Source organism: Triturus cristatus, chromosome 6 (genome assembly GCF_964204655.1).
Source record: "Triturus cristatus chromosome 6, aTriCri1.1, whole genome shotgun sequence".
In the NCBI taxonomy this organism is placed as follows: Eukaryota; Metazoa; Chordata; class Amphibia; order Caudata; family Salamandridae; genus Triturus; species Triturus cristatus.
This window is the reverse complement of record NC_140589.1, coordinates 719,850,488-719,866,679: the sequence shown is the minus strand read 5'-3', so window position 1 is coordinate 719,866,679 and position 16,192 is coordinate 719,850,488. Positions and strand designations below refer to the sequence as shown.

Here is a 16,192-nt window from a genome sequence, read left to right as displayed (position 1 = left end):
TTGAAAAGGGGGGGAAAAAACCCTCCTTCGTGTATCGAGTTCTAAAGGAGAGTTCAACGTGCAAATGGAATATCGTAAATACATATGATCGTTATTATCACAAAGGGGAAACCAGTAAAGTTTCATTAAGGGGGTAATCCTACCGTAAATTGGTAGAAGTGCTGAAAACAGAAGTACATATTTAAAAATACATCATGCCTATAAATCCTAGAGTTAACATGTGTGTATGATGATATAATATTGTCAAAAGAGAAAGATAAATCTATTCAATCAAGGCAAACACCAGTAAGGAAATAAATGGTACTTAGCTATGTCAGGGCAGCGAACAAAAGAGGATGATTGGAACCAGCACAGTCTACTTGTCATGTTGCTAATGTTCTATTTATTGTGATGTAATAACATTCTTTAAAGGGCTGCATGTTTGGGCAGCAAATAAAAGTATTTGCATAATGATAGCCTCCGGTCTTGTAATGAAATATTAGGGAACACGTTGTTGATAAAACAAAGCCCGTTCGTGATAAAATGGGCCTGAAAATTCATGCAATACTGGCCTGAGGAACAAGTTGACATTTTTACCTACATTACAACAACTGCCATCTGAGGTAGCAACTTTTGAAAAAGCTGTTCTACAGTCTTTTAACACTGAGAAAAGTCAAGCCAGAAGACCATTTTTCAACATGAGTAAAGCAGAGGAACGGTGTGCACAACAGTTGGGATCAGACCCCCTGGTTGTTATTATTATGCTTATCGTGCAGAGTGATTGCGACAGTTACAAGATACCAAATATTACAAGCCCATAATGCGTGATCCCACACCAAGACTTCAGAGCACTATTTGTAGACTTGTGAAGGTGGCCCCCGGAGCTGGGTGGATCACTAAAAATGAAGCAGAATTTTTGTCACCGAAGCATCCCAAGATTCCGGCATTTTACATCCTGCCCAAGATACACAAAACGCAGAGGCCCCCTCCTGGTCGCCCGATTGTCTCTGGCATTGGTTCTATATGAGAACAGTTGTCACAATTTGTAGATTGGTTTCTTCGACCTCTGGTGGCCTTAATGCCATCATATCTTCAGGACACCAAACATTTTTTGTCCTTTCTTACCACAATTGAGTTCGATCCGGCTCTACATCTATTGGCCTCATTTGATGTTGAGGTACTATATATGAATATACCTCAAGAGGATACTCTCCGGACTATTGAACTTCTATTGGCAGATAATCCTCGTAGTGATCAGACCAGACATCGTTTGTGATGGATTGTGCAAATCTAGCTACGAGAGAGAATTTTTTCTCTTTCGAGGACCAACTATACTGGCAGGTTACGGGCACTTCTATGGGCAGTACCTGTGCCCCCAGTATGGCTAATCTCTACATGCACTGGTTTGAGGAAACTCACATCTATCCAGTGATGAATCCCTTCCACAGTAAACTGTTGCTGTGGAAGCGGTTCATTGATGATATTTTGGTTATTTGGAAAGTCGACCGAGATTCCCTTCTGGAATGTTCTACTTGGCTTAACTCTCTCAACACCTATTTGAAATTCACCTGTGACTGTAGTAATGAGTCATTACCTTTTCTTGATCTCAGACTGTATCCGAAAGAAGGTCAGATATATACTGAGCTGTACGAGAAGCAGATGTCTTAACAGTTTTCACCCTCGGGCCCTCCGGGGTCAACCGGACAATTGCTACGGTTGAGGAGGAATTGCACTGAACTCAGTGTGTACTACAAACATGCTACTCTTCTCAGTGATAATCTTCTGATACGACAATATCCTCCTCACCTGGTGCGGAGGGCCAACAAGAGGGTTCGGAATAACAACCGGCAAGCATTGTTAGAGACTTATGACAAGGCTCCCCCCAATCGTGTGGTGTGCGTGAGCACTTATAGTCACCTAAGTACCACAATAAAAAAGCTATCAATTCCAACTGGCATATTCTGAATCAAGGCAAGAAGGTGTGTGAGAGACCCCTCTTTACATTTAAATGCAGCAGGAACCTTGGCAATATTTTGGTGCATTCAAGACCTAGTACCACTTACACCACGGATAACATACGGACTATTTGGACAAGTTTACCTGTCAAAGGTCACTTCCCCTGTGGCTCATGTGTGGTGTGTCATCTCACCTCACGAACAACACAACTTGATTTGGGACTCAAAACACCGTGGATACGGACGAGCCATACTAACTGTAATTCAGATGCAGTCATTTATTTGATCCAATCTCCCTGCAATTTGAAATATGTGGGGATGACTACCCGTAATGATAAAACTAGGATGATAGAACATAAAAGCTCTGTGAAAAGTAAGAAAACTAACACGAAGCTCACTCGCCATTTTCTGGATGCAGGACACACAGAAGACTTTAGATGGGTAATCCTAGATAAACCTCACTATCAAAAACATAGATCCCCTTGACACAGTCCTGTTTTACAGAGAACAACGGTGGGTGTTCAGATTGGGCAGCCACCAGACAGGCCTGAATGATGATATACCATGGTGCACTGTCTGAGGGATGGATAGATGGACATACACTATGGCATGTGACTGCAAGCCCATTCTGTGTTCTTCCAACCCAGTATTTGTGCTCCACTACTAGATAGGACAGTAGCACCTGCTATATATCATCTAACGCTGAGCCCCTCTTTCAGTTATTCTTTTTGAATCATCCTCCTTTTTGTGAGGTATTCCTCCTTTCTTTGCTAGACATTTTTGACATATATGGATACTGAAACACAGTGAATGTAATCATTCACCTTTATTTAGAATTAATTATTTAGGATTAATTATTACGATCTTTGAGGACTGATTACATCACTTTTGCCCCCAACTGGCCTTAATTTTGATAAATGTTGTGCTTCTTTGAAGTAAGACCTGATTTACACACATACTGCTAGTTACGCTGTTCATTTTTCAATTTTTAGTTCTATTTTATTTTATTAAGATTAGTCCATTGGCCTTGCGATTAAACGTTGGTAGCAAGACCATTTGTTTTGACATTACAGTAGTCTGCATCGTTGTGTCCCTAGTTACCATGGCTACTTGACGTGTGATCGTCATTATGTTCACGTAACGGCAAAACGGCATTTTCGGACGCCAATACCTCCGAGTATGAGTACATATACACCAATGGATGAGCTGCTCGGCACTCCCGCCAGAATCTACTGGGAATGCCGATGCGATATCTGAGGTGAGCAGTTGCCCTTATAGACTGAGATAGGTACACAGATGTACGTTAGAAGCTATTTGTTATATTTAGTTTTTGACAAGAGGCAGTTGGATTGGAGCCTAGAGACATGACCCAGCTTCACTAACTAACCCCTTTTTATCACGAACGGGCTTTGATTTATCAACAACGTGTTCCCTAATATTCTCTCCTGACGTATCCTTTGCTTCATTCACCCAGAATTTAGCGCTTCTGTTAATATTGTCCTTTAGATATACGTGACATTATATGGAGGTTCGCCCTTTAAGTGATGCACACAATTTAACGTTATGTTGGGTTTCACTTTGTTTATAGCCACTCGAGTGACATTTATATTTTTATAGGTGTTAGCTTAATAGTTCTTATTCTGGACTTTTCATATGGCTATACCAGATCACTACATTAATATTGATTTTTAATTCCTACTAGAGGAATCGCCAAGGCGAGAGACTCTGTAGACGGTTGAGTTGGACTAAACACTTTGATCTTAGGTAAGAGATTTTGTGCCAGACCAGGCATGTTGGAATGAAGGGTGAAGGTGCACTTCGGTGATATTGTATTCTAATTGATAAATGTCAAATTACCTTTACAGTGCCTTCTGACCAATCGTATTGATTGATACCGCGATTGATTGTCAAGAATTGAGGCCTAAGTATCAGTTCAATTTTTATCACTTTACACACTTTATGTAAGCAGAGTGACTGCTATATACTGGTCCTGACGAATGCCTAGAACTAAATTGTCACCAAGGCAGAAACATGTTGACCAATTACTAGGGTATTTATTCTTAACCCTATATCACCTGTTTTTATCTACTATCCCGTAGGATGGAAGAATAAAGATGTTGCCCCTACGGAGATAGTTTTTAATACACTTTTTCACATTTTTCTTTCTCTTTTGCACTCTGCCCCTCGTTGCCCCCTTGAGGTATTAATAATACTACATGCTTTACACTCCCGCTCCTTCCCTCTAGGGGAAGTTGTATCCCACTTGGGGTACCTTGCCGTCCCCTTATGTTGGAGAAACACAAGGATGAAGCATGTCACCCTCGGGTGAGTGAGGGTTTTCGTCCACAACACTGTTGTGCCCTTTTTAGGTCTCGCCAGAGCCAGTGCGCAGGCGCTGCACTGCGAGACTTTTTGTAAGGGGGCTTAAAACTCTGACGATACGCTTGTGCGTGTGGTTTGTTTTTGGTCAGAGGCTATTGGCCTTTACGTGCGTCTTTCTAAGAAAGACAGCACGCAATTGGGCAAAGGCGGGTGCATGTCCCGCCTTTGCTCCGCCCACGGCCTATTGCTTGCGGTTACCCGCACAGGCACCATCTGTTTTGAATTATCGTGCCCAGACGCGAGTGCGATAATTCAAAACGATGTCTCGCATGCTTGTTTTTGTTGGTGACGTCTATCCCTTTCACGCCGCTTATTCTTTAAATGTGTTTCAACATGGCGCGCGGGTTAAATGTCCATATTGGACTTGTTTGGAAATACTCGCGGACGCATCTGACTAAGTTAAGGATTGGCCCTATATGGATGCGGCTTCTGGTCATTAGATCTAAGGTATTTTGGCACTCTGCAGTGTATGTGTCTATACGTAGTACGGAACGTATGTTATTTAGCATATGCAGGGCACAAGTCCTAAAAAAAGAAGTGGGGGGACGCTGACGTCATGACAGAAAGTGACATCACGAAACGTGGCTTGCACCATCAGGCTCATTGCCTTCCCTCGCTCACCCCTTAATGGGGTTGCATCAGAGAAGCCAGCGCGTGAGCAGCGTTCTGAATGAACTCCAATCTCGCCCCAGAGAGGCCATAGAGTGAATGTGTGGCTCCATTTGCTCCAGTTATCGAGCTCACAGTAAAATAAGTGGGGGGACGCCGTCCACCCGCGTGGTACCCCGACTTGAGCCCTGAACATATGGTTACCTATGGTCACGCCAAATAAAGTGGCTTCATATTTGGGATTGTGCAACACTTAATAGAATGCCGCATTTCTTGAGATTTAGCCTCCACTATGTTTGTGTGCGCAGTACGGCTCATAACGATTTCCATTAATGGGTACTATTTTCTGTATTCGGATGCGGGGTCTTATTTCCATCATGCCGCCTTCTTAATGAGGAGCCTTTACTACGGTTACGTGCACAATATGCCATTTGTGATTGAGCACTGACTACGATCCTCACTACTGGGGATAGCCTTTAATTCAACTGCTGGGCACTGTGGTCAACCTAACTAAATATAGTGTGTGGCATCTATGTGCTTGAATGGGTGATATACACGTTTCTTAATATCGACTTGCTAATGGTGCTTTCACCTTTTTAGGTCTGCCTCTCGTATTCAGCCTTCATACCACCTCCCTCCTGTTCCCACCCGTGTCCATTTTCTTCCCTTGTTTCTCGCCCTGCCTTCATCCCTCTTCCACCCGCCCTTTGTTTGACCTCTCTCCGCCATCTCTGATTCCCCCACCCCCACCACTCCTTTTGTTCTTATGTCAACCCTTTAGTCCCCCTCTTCTAGTCTTTTGCTACCCACCTCTCACCTGATCATTTCCTCTCCCCTCAAATCCTGCATGCCCTCTTACCCCTCCACGATAACTCTTCCCCAGCTTAATTTTCTCTGCCCCTTCCCATCACTATTTTCTAAACGTCTCCTCCAACTTCCTTCAGTGTTGCCTCTCCACCTTCCTTCTCTTTTCCCCTTTTCTTATCTCCCATTCTCTTTTTTAACCCCTCTCCACCACCGACTCTTTCCCCTTCTCTCTCATTCTCTCTCTTCACTTCTCCCTCTTATACACTTCTTTCACCTTTGCCTCTCTACCAACCCTCTCTCTCATTTACACTTTAGCTTCTTGCATGTCCTACCCAGGAGGTCCACTTCCCTCCACCATCCCTTCTCTACCCCCTACTCCGCTTTCCCTCCTCTCCCCCTTCGCCCCCATCTATTCCTCTCTTTTTTTCTAATACCTCAAAAGTTTTCTAATGTATGATGCAATGGCTCCTTCTCGTAATATAAATCACCTAATCTGATCTCACTCAGCCCCTGCCCTTCCACACACTCACCTATTGCAGACTAACATTGGCAAAAATAGAAAAGTCAATGTAATAGCTCCCGTCAGTCATACATATTTTAGGTGTGTTGCAAAGCGAATAATGGCTCCTTCCGGTAACTTCTGAGCGCTGATATCTACACATATACGTGTATTTCAGTGTTACCAGTAAACAGTGGCACAGCAAGGAAAATTCCTCCTACTGCAACTGATTTGGTTGTAAAACAGGCCTGATTGTGGTGCTGTGGACCCCTAGCGCGCCACTGCCCCCAGGCCACAGCACCTGCTGCACCAATGAAAGCCGCGAATCCGTTCAGTATTATGAATGCACTCCGTCGCTCTAATGGCGTTTCGTGATCTGGGGCTTGACCTGTCGTGGGTGCAGGGGACTGCTACAGGATACAAGGCTTTGGTGTGGTTTCGCTGTCACTAAAGCAGCCACGAGCAGCCAGAACTGGCGGGGACTCGACTGAGCAGTCATGGTGTATCGGGATAGACGAACCAAAACAACCAATAGAACAGGCAGGAAATAGTTGCCAACATACCCCCCCCCCAAAAAGAAAAAAATAAACATTTTTATATTTTTTTATAATAAGGTTGTACAGTTATACATATCATCTTAATTATAGAAAAGGTAATAAAATGCTTACAACACTTTTTACTATAACTTTGCTACACACAACCAACACTTATCTACAACATAGCTTAAACATATTAGCAAAGCCAATAGGTCTAGCTAAACACTTACAAGGTCCCAAAGGCTAGACCTATTGGCTGGCTATGCCAATGCTTGTTTCCCTTGCACCTTTCCTCTCTTTGATATTTTTCCCTTGACCTAATGCATTCTATATTCATTGTGAGTTATTATAATGGAAGTAGTATAGGCTAGATTCCTCTATGCTGTTGTGTAGACTTCCTTGAGACCCCATGTGTGTGATACACAAAGGGCAATATCTAGCCAGAGCTAATTTCTATATTTACAAAGTTATTAGAAGAAGATCACACTGCATACTGGTGCCCACATTGCTAATAAAAGTTAAAAGGGCACTAAAAGGAATTAGGATGTTGTAGGATTTAAGAAAGAAACACTTCATTGCTTCTCGTGACAGCCCATTGTCACCTTGGTCACCTTTTATCTTTGCTAGGTATTTAAAACTACGGGACCAAGTAAGGAGAGTAATATATTGTAATACAGAGCTCACATCATTATGTGCCACTTCATAGATTTTCAGTGCACTAAGATGTAAACACAATGTATCTTGCTTTCACCCGCTCTGCATACACACTTTTGGCAGAGGTGTTTGGGCCTTTTTTGTCCCTCTTCTCCCTCGTGGCAGCTGTCGCCAGACAATTATGTGAACATCACTGGAGAGGGGCTTTGGCTCCGCCCACATGTTGGGAGTCAGGCGTACATGTTTTGATTGGGAAGAAATTGTGTAGTTACACAAAAAAGTTCTTGCCCTCCAGATAGCTGTGCTAATTTGGTTTATACAGCTGTCTGAGCTTCAACTTTCAGGGGCACAGACATGGCACTGTAATGATATTAAAATGTCTTGGATAACTAGATAATTTATGGTGTTTTTCCTCTGGTAGAAGTACAGACAGGACAAGGGCAGTCATTAACCTACGTAGAGGTTTAGGTCTGGCTTGGCAGTGCAACTGTCACCTTACCTTTTAACCTACACCAATAGTATTCTACAGTTCTTTTCTTATACACAAATACATATTTGTTCCCATGCTATTTAATGGTAATGCTTAATTTTACCATACATTGTATTGTATTGTAATTGGATTTATATAGCGCTTCCTACCCCTGACGAGACGTCGAAGAGCTTTTTCGGCAAATAGTACGCTACTCCGGAACCCATAAAGAATAAGTGTTGAATTAGTATAGTGAAATATGAAAGCAATTTGAATGGTGGACATTAAAGCCAAACCTATTGACATTGCCAGTGCTTGTTTATTTGTTTTCCACACTTGACAGCAATGCATTTGGTATTCATTTTTTTTCTTGGAGGGCTACGAAAGCTTACAATCATATCCAGGTTGTGGTTTGTGTAAAAAAATTAAACGGGGGGAAAATGCTGTTCACCCCTCTTCCACAGGAACAGGAAAAGTGGCATGAGCGTTTTTTTGTAAATGGGAAGCAGCCCACAATATCCGTTCTCCCTACCTCGCCACCTTGTTGTGGCATTTTGCCACCTGTTTCTGCCTCGTTGCTCATTTACTCGGTGGCGCAACACAGGCAGTGAACTATCAATCAGAAGGAAGAATGTAGCACGAATCCCACATACTCTTTCACCCACAAGGGAAAACCTCAGAGCAAGAGTGGTAGAAAAAAGGAGGAATGCAATTATTTCAAAAAGCTCTTGCATGAAAACACAAGGAAACAAAGTGCCAACAAAGTAAAGAGGAAGCACGAGACGAAGTAGGGTTTCTGTGGCAACAACGGGCAAGATAATCTACTGTTGTGTTCTGGATTTCCACCAACAGTCTGTCGCTCCTGAAGGACGTTGGCAGGAATTGTCTTTTACTCCGGCAACAATAGATAAGTGACTAGAAAAGAGAGGGACTGACAAATGCAGAACTGCTGCTGCTGGGGCGACTCAAGTTCTAACCACTTACTATAGACGGCCTCCCCCCCCCCCCCCACCCCCATCCCCTCAGCCCCATGAGAAGGAAACAACATTCATGGTGCAGAAGGAAGTGTAGGAAAAATATTAATTTTTAGCACTGTTAGTGTAAGAAGCATCTGGAATGAGTTTAGTGTGTTTTTCTTCATAATATATTTGTGTTAAAATAAAAGGTTGTCAAAGTGCAACAACAAATCGTTAAAAAAAAGTAATATTCTATTTGAATCCCTTACAAAAAAAGCTGTGATTAATTTAAAACAAAGTTACAGATTCACAGGTAAAATGAAAAATTGTAATAGTGGAATCAATATTGAATTTATGAAAAAACTATACTATACACTGGTAGAGTTTGTCCGTGTTCTAAAAGAGGGATAAACACACAGAAGAAGTAAGACTACAATGAGAGCAACGATGAAGCCAACCAGTGATAAGCAATGGGCAGTCTTTATGCCCAATTTTAGAAAATAAAAGGTCTTGCAGGGAGAGCGCATGCGGAGACCTAAAAAGGAGACTGATTTTGTAGACTGAACATGGAAACTTCAGCCTGATGCTTCCCCATCTAAGTTATTCGGCACATGAGTAGAACTGATGACTGTCTCATTGCTTGCATTTATCCATGCTGGGAGTATTGTGATGGGAGTCCCGTTGTGACACTGAAGTGTAGGGTTGTATCCTACTGAAGCAGATTCGGCTCAAGGCATTCTGAATGTGAAATTGTAAAATGGTGCATTCAATAAACGTAACATTTCAAAGATGGATTCTCGAGTTCCATCTGCTTCCCTTTGCCTTCTATAAGTCCGACAACTTTTAATGGACTAGGATATGATGCATATTCAATGAAACGAAAACAGCAGCTTTTATCCAAAATAGCACCAAGGTTTGCAAATAGTATAAGTGGACGCCATATTTTTGCATATCTTCAAAGGTGGATGACTTTGTTTATTTACACATATATTCATTTTATGCATCAGTCACTATCGCTGTCAATTTTTAGTGACTTAAGCAATACACCAGGTGCCTGAAACATTCCCTACTTATGCTACAACGATGCAAAGAATGGAATTTCTGTGTCACACAACTAAGGGTCACAGATATTACAACTCCACCTCCTTGCTGGGCACTTTCATCTTTAACTGCTTCATCCCATGATGCCTGCTCCATCAATGTTACGGGAAAAAGACTAGAACGGGAAAACTGCTCCAGTTCCTGGTGCACAATACAAGTAGTTCCTGTTGCAATATGATGAAGTATCTATGCATGAAACAGAATCAGTGTATCATGTTTACACAGATTACACTGGGCTATGAGGCACCAAAGGGGAGTAAGCAGTTAATGGACAAACAAGTGAGAAACTTTATGTAGCACCCTGTGCCAGGTAGCCCTCTAGTAATGCCAATGTGCCAAGAGGCACCAAGTCAAAAATAGTAATAAGCACTGGCAAGCCAACAGATCTCGATCTTTGGATCTATTGGCTTTGCTAATGTTGTTGGCGAAAGCTGTGCAGAACAGGCATACATTATTTTATTTTATGCTGGTGGGGGTGGAAAAGCACACAAGGGGAAGAGCAACACAGAGTGCAGGGTGAGTGGGGGGTTTGTATGGAGTAGAAACAGACCAGGTTGAGAGCAACACAGATCAGGGGGTTTGCGGGTGAATAGGGACAGATCAACACAAGGTGTGGAAGAAGGAAGGAATAAATCAGAGTAAGATATCCAATGTCCAATTAAAACAAGCACTTCTGCAAACGTATGGAACAAAAAAAGACTATACAGAAGGTGTCTAATGCTATCTTCTAGACTTCCACAAAGGCTGTTTCTACTGTTTATATCATAGCAGTGTTGGCCACAACAGGGGACCCTTGCTCATGGCATCACGTGTTACCTACCCTTTAGCATCCCACCTGCACATGCCTCTTTAAAGGTAAAAGCACCCTATGGAAGACCGAGGGAGTTTTCCAAGTAAGGAAGATGGCATCTGACAGACCTAAAATCCATGTTAATATAAATGTAAATGTTCTAAGGAGGATGGACTTCTGGCGGCGCCTGGAGCTCCTCTTCGAGTCTTTCATTTCTAAATAGTAACCAAAGAAAATGGCATCGTTGCTCATGTTCTGGACATACTTTAAACAGACCCTTCTGAGCAATTTAAAGCTTCCTGGGCTGGTCAGCATAAAGCATAAAGGGGAATGAGATGCAAACTGGCAGATATCACCATTCATATGACATTGTCTCAAAAATAACCGGATTATCCCCGGAGGAGTCTATACCTGGAGTATATACCGCTGACCATGTCGTGCGGGAGGGGGATGTCTGCAGTCTTGCTGGGCCCAGCTGCTTTTGACATCAGCAGAACCACCAGCCCGCGCATCTGTAGATTGTTCCGGCTATCAGCCACGAAACTCCTGCCAACAAAGGAAAAAATACGACATTAAGCTATTGTCGAAAACCTGATGCTGGCACATAATTACTGCTTGGCCTTGCTAACATCCCCTATGGTCATTCTGACTAAATGTCACCATTTTTGTTGACTCCGAGGTAAATAGGGATCAAAGCACCTTCGCTATCTCCAACTCGGGTGGCACCACATAAGCAACAAATGTAAAGAAGAGATGTCAGTGTCCCTATTTTGTGTGCATCTGGCAGAAAATTACAATAATCTGCAATAGCATCAGAAAGTTCAGTCATCTGCTAGGATTGTGCAAAGCTTTTCTCATGCAAGCTAAGTCTCACGTTGACAACCAATACTACGCCGCTTAGAGTTTACATTTTCTCACTTTTCCTACATTTATACGTTGATGACGTTTTTCCCCCCAAAAGTGCCAAGTAGGCACTGAGCTAAACTTAAAACCGTTTTCCATGTGGCTTTCAGAATGGATGTACGTTGGCAAACCTTTCTCTCTCAACAACTTACAAGGGGCGCAAAAATCATGACTTTGATGTCAAGGCCAAATATGAAAAACTTGTGACATACCGATATTAAAAGTATTCACGCAAATTGTGGTCAGTTTCCAAAAAGAAATATTTTGAAACTTCGCCAAGTAAAACAAGCCTTTTTTTGGAAAGAAAGGAAATCAAGGTAAGAGCACGCCTACGGGTAAATTAGGTATAATGAACTTAACATTTGTAAGCAACTGAGCGTATTCATGTAGTGAAGAGTCACTGAGAGAACTGTTTTCAGGAGCTGGTCACCTTATTACAAGCAAATGTAGATACAATAAGTTGTAGGAACAAAGGGCCTTATTCCGAAGATCACAAAGTCCTTGCTTCAGAAGTCAGAAATTTTCACCTGTACAATAGCTTCTATATCAGGAATACACATACAATTTTTATAGGCTCCTATAAGTACAAAGGGAACGTTAAAAAATGTCCTTATGCACTCAATTGTGTAAATGTTAAATGCAATATTCTAACCAGGGACATTTGTATGTGCAAATGTCCATTTCATTTTTTTCCACGGATGGAATTTTGCCAAGTTAGCACTGCCAAGTTTCCAATGTCCATGCATGATGCTCCAATCTGGATTTTTTTCCTTTGAATTCTGGGACGTGTAATCTTGTTTATTACATTATGAAACAAGACCACTAGTCCCAGAAATGAAAGAAAAAAAACTGGGCTTGAGCAGTACATCACGAATGGACCTGGGAAACTTGGCAACTATGTCCAGGCATAATGTTTCTCCCTTATAGAGAAACTTCTTGCCCTAGACTTGCCATTACATATGATGGTGCTCCCTCCGACGTTTTACTACTGCACATCTCTGATGCTGCTCATATGCACACCGGGCGACTTGCACCTCTTTGTTGCCTTCCCACCTCTTCCCTCTCTTAATGCTTTTTTATATATATATATATATATATATATATATATATATATATATATATATATATATATATATATATATATATATATATATATATATATATATATATATATATATATATATATATATATATATATATATATATATATATATATATATATATATATATATATATATATATATATATATATATATATATATATATATATATATATATTATCTACTGGCGGTCGCCAGTAGATAGTTATAGTTAGGACCGTGTTTCCATAGGAAATCCGCAACATTCTATTTGGAATAACTTTGGCGCCGGTTGACGAATCCTCGCGAAATTTTCAAAATAGGTGGGGCGCTCCGCTCCGCTCCTACCCTGAAAGTCTCGGGGGAATTCGTCAAGCGGGGGCTGAGAAAAAAGGGGGGTCCCAAAACGCGTTTTCCCCATGCATTTTCCCATAGGACCTTTAGTCCGAGCTACAGCCCGAACGGCTGAACAGAATTACTTGAAATTTGGCAGAGAGGTAGTCCTCAGGTCAGAGATGTGCCTTTTGCAGGTCTGGTGTAAATCTGTTCAGTAGGTCCTGAGAAAATAGCATTTAAATCAATATATATATCTGTAAGCGCGCTCCGTGCGCTTACGGTAAGCTTACCGTACGCGTACAGTGCCGTGCGCGAGCTCAATTCTGATTGGTGGTTACATGACTGTAAACATTCGAATCGGTCGAAATCTGAAAGTGTCGGCCGCCATTTTCTGTCTCTCGCACTGAAAAACAAAGGTGGATAACGTGAAAAGGGGGCAACGAAGAGAGTTGCAGACCCCCTAGCGTTTGTCAGGGGGTCCACGAAGGACCAAAAAGTACAAAAAATACATTTAATAATTTTAAAAAAAAATCGCGGAGTGCGCGTACGGTAAGCTTACCGTACGCGCACGGCAAAAAAAAAAAAGAAAAAGAAGTAACAATCACATTTATTAAATAAATTGAAGGACCCGCAAGGGAGAAAAAAAAATTGTTACTGTGTAAAAAAAGGCGAGGCGCGCACGGTATGAACTGCGCAACGTGGGCGCAGGGTGTGCGCACGGTGAAAAACCAGAAAATAAATAAATAAATAAATAGATAACTTAGCATTTAAAAAACCGTACAAATTCACTGAAAAAACCATAGGTTTCACACACGTTATAGTTAGGAATTAGCATTTAAAAAACCTTGCAAATTCACTTAAAAAACCATAGGTTTCACACATGTTATAGTTAGCTGTACATTTCACTCGTAAAAAACCAATGAAATTCCACGTTATAGTTAGATCAGGTAACTATAACTTGCGCAACCGCAATCCACAATGTGTCATTTCAGATGTCATCATTGATGTGAAAAGTGATGTCACTGACCATGTCATGAATGATGTAATATGTGACATCATCAGCAGTTTATTGTGGGCGCGCAAGTTATAGTTACCTGATCTAACTATAACGTGGAATTTCAATGGTTTTTTACGAGTGAAATGTACAGCTAACTATAACATGTGTGAAACCTATGGTTTTTTAAGTGAATATATATATATATATATCGCTTCATCTCCGTAAGCAGCTGTCGTTTTCTACTGCCATAAATCAGAGTGCAGACCACAGAGTCCGTGTTGCCATTCAAGATTTATTCAGCCACAGCTAACACGGTCGGCATGACACGTTTCGATCCCAGAAGGACCTTGATCACATGACGCGCTCATACATCTCACGGTATCTTAAATTACATTTTTTTGCATTTTTTTGCAATTTGCTTAAAGAGACATGCATGCAAAGTTCGGTTGGGTCATAGACACAGAAGAAATCTTCAAAGTGAGTTTTTGGTTTCATGTTTTAGCTCACTCAATGTGCAAATAGCAATTGTTAAAATTGTTTCACAATGCTAAAATACATAACAAAGGCTACTTAGACTGTATATACCTTCATAAAAAGTATGTAAACATCATCTCCAAGCAATCAGCCATGTTTAAAACTAACCTCATTATAATAAATAAGATTAAAACATAATAAATATCGCTGATATGCTAGAGAATAGCCATAAAAAATATATAAATATATATATATGCCAAAGGCAACGTCCAGGTATGAATACCCTGTATGAAAGTATCTGAATAGATTGATTTGAATTTGGACGTTGCAATGGAATCGTTACAGTGATACTGATCAGTGTCTGCCATTCTTTTACAAGGGCCTGTCAACTACACTCTGCTACTGGGCTGTTCGTTTCTTTACTCCCACTTTTTCGGTGTTTTGGTAATTTAATTTACCATTTATAAACGGCTATCTTAGAATGTTAAACTAAATTTCATTTTGAAAATTGTTTTCTCACAAAAATATACACCATTGCAAAACCGCTGGTGTAGTGTAGCATGCGTGTGCGCTGTGACAACATGATGCAGACACAATTGCCACAGCAACCCTCTTGTAACAGACATTTGTTTTCTCAAAGAAAACACTTTTCAAGTTGGCCACCAGTGTATGTGTATTCTTCACGATGTCACAGCGCACGTGCCTGCCACAGTGATGATTTTCAAATGGTGTTTTCTTTAAGAAACAAATGCCTAAATGACGGCCAGTGTAAGTATATGAGCTGCTACACACCACTGGCCATTTTCAGATACTTTTTATTCAAATATGCCAAAGCATTTTAAAGGCGAGACAGATTGCCTGTGCCAATGATTTTTCCAATTTCTTATTCAAGCAGCAGCTAATGCTAAATCAGAGCTTCCTGAAATGCAAACCGTCTTTTACTTATAAAAGAACATTTAAATTATTGTGCAGTGTTGCAGAAAGAGGGACAGATCCCAGATAGCAGCACATAATCATTCACCACCAACCTTTTTAGATATTACCTCTTGTCTATCACCTCGCAAAGTCAGAAGCAAAGGTTTGACGGCAGATTGGGAGGATGGGGAAGGTGGCGGTGAGATAGCTTTAAAAAAGGTCCGCCTATCCCTAGAACAACAGTGCATGTGCGCGCACCTAAGTACTTGTTCTGATATCTTACATACAAAATGACTGGGGTTAATTCCGAGCTATGCTGGGACTCTTCAGATTACACTAAATAAGCATCAACTCAAAGTGGTTCATTTAATAAAAGTAAAACTGTGGAGGCAGGCACACTTTCACCAGACAACTATGTGAGAATCACTAGGTTAGGAGCTTTGACTCCGCCCACAAGTGTTGGGAGCCAGGAGTACGTTTTGAGTGCAAAGAAAATATGTGCTTCCACAAAAAAGTGCTTGCCTTCTACTCAGCTGTGTTCATTTTATTTATCCAGCTGTCTGAACTTGAACTTTCAGGGGCTTACATATGACATAGCAATGCTATTCGAGTGTCTTAAATAACTAGATAATGTGTTGTTTTTCTCTGCCAGCAGCACAGATAAGAGGAGGGCAGTGATTAACCTAAATGGATTTTTCGGGTCTGGCTTCACATTGCAACTGTCACTTGACCTTTTAACCTACATCAATTT

At 41.3% G+C, this 16,192-nt stretch overlaps 1 protein-coding gene across 2 annotated transcripts in view; it reads right to left on the bottom strand.

Moving 5' to 3' along the window:
* Positions 1-16,192, bottom strand: part of PDSS2 (decaprenyl diphosphate synthase subunit 2) — a 675,726-nt gene that overhangs the window by 325,221 nt on the left and 334,313 nt on the right. Inside the window, exon 2 of one of the 2 annotated variants that reach the window (XM_085611218.1) lies at positions 11,149-11,283. The exons of the other annotated variant lie outside the window; for it this stretch is intronic. Coding sequence (XP_085467344.1) covers positions 11,149-11,283 — 135 coding nt within the window. The remainder of the gene's footprint in view (positions 1-11,148; positions 11,284-16,192) is intronic. 2 annotated transcript variants of the gene reach the window in all.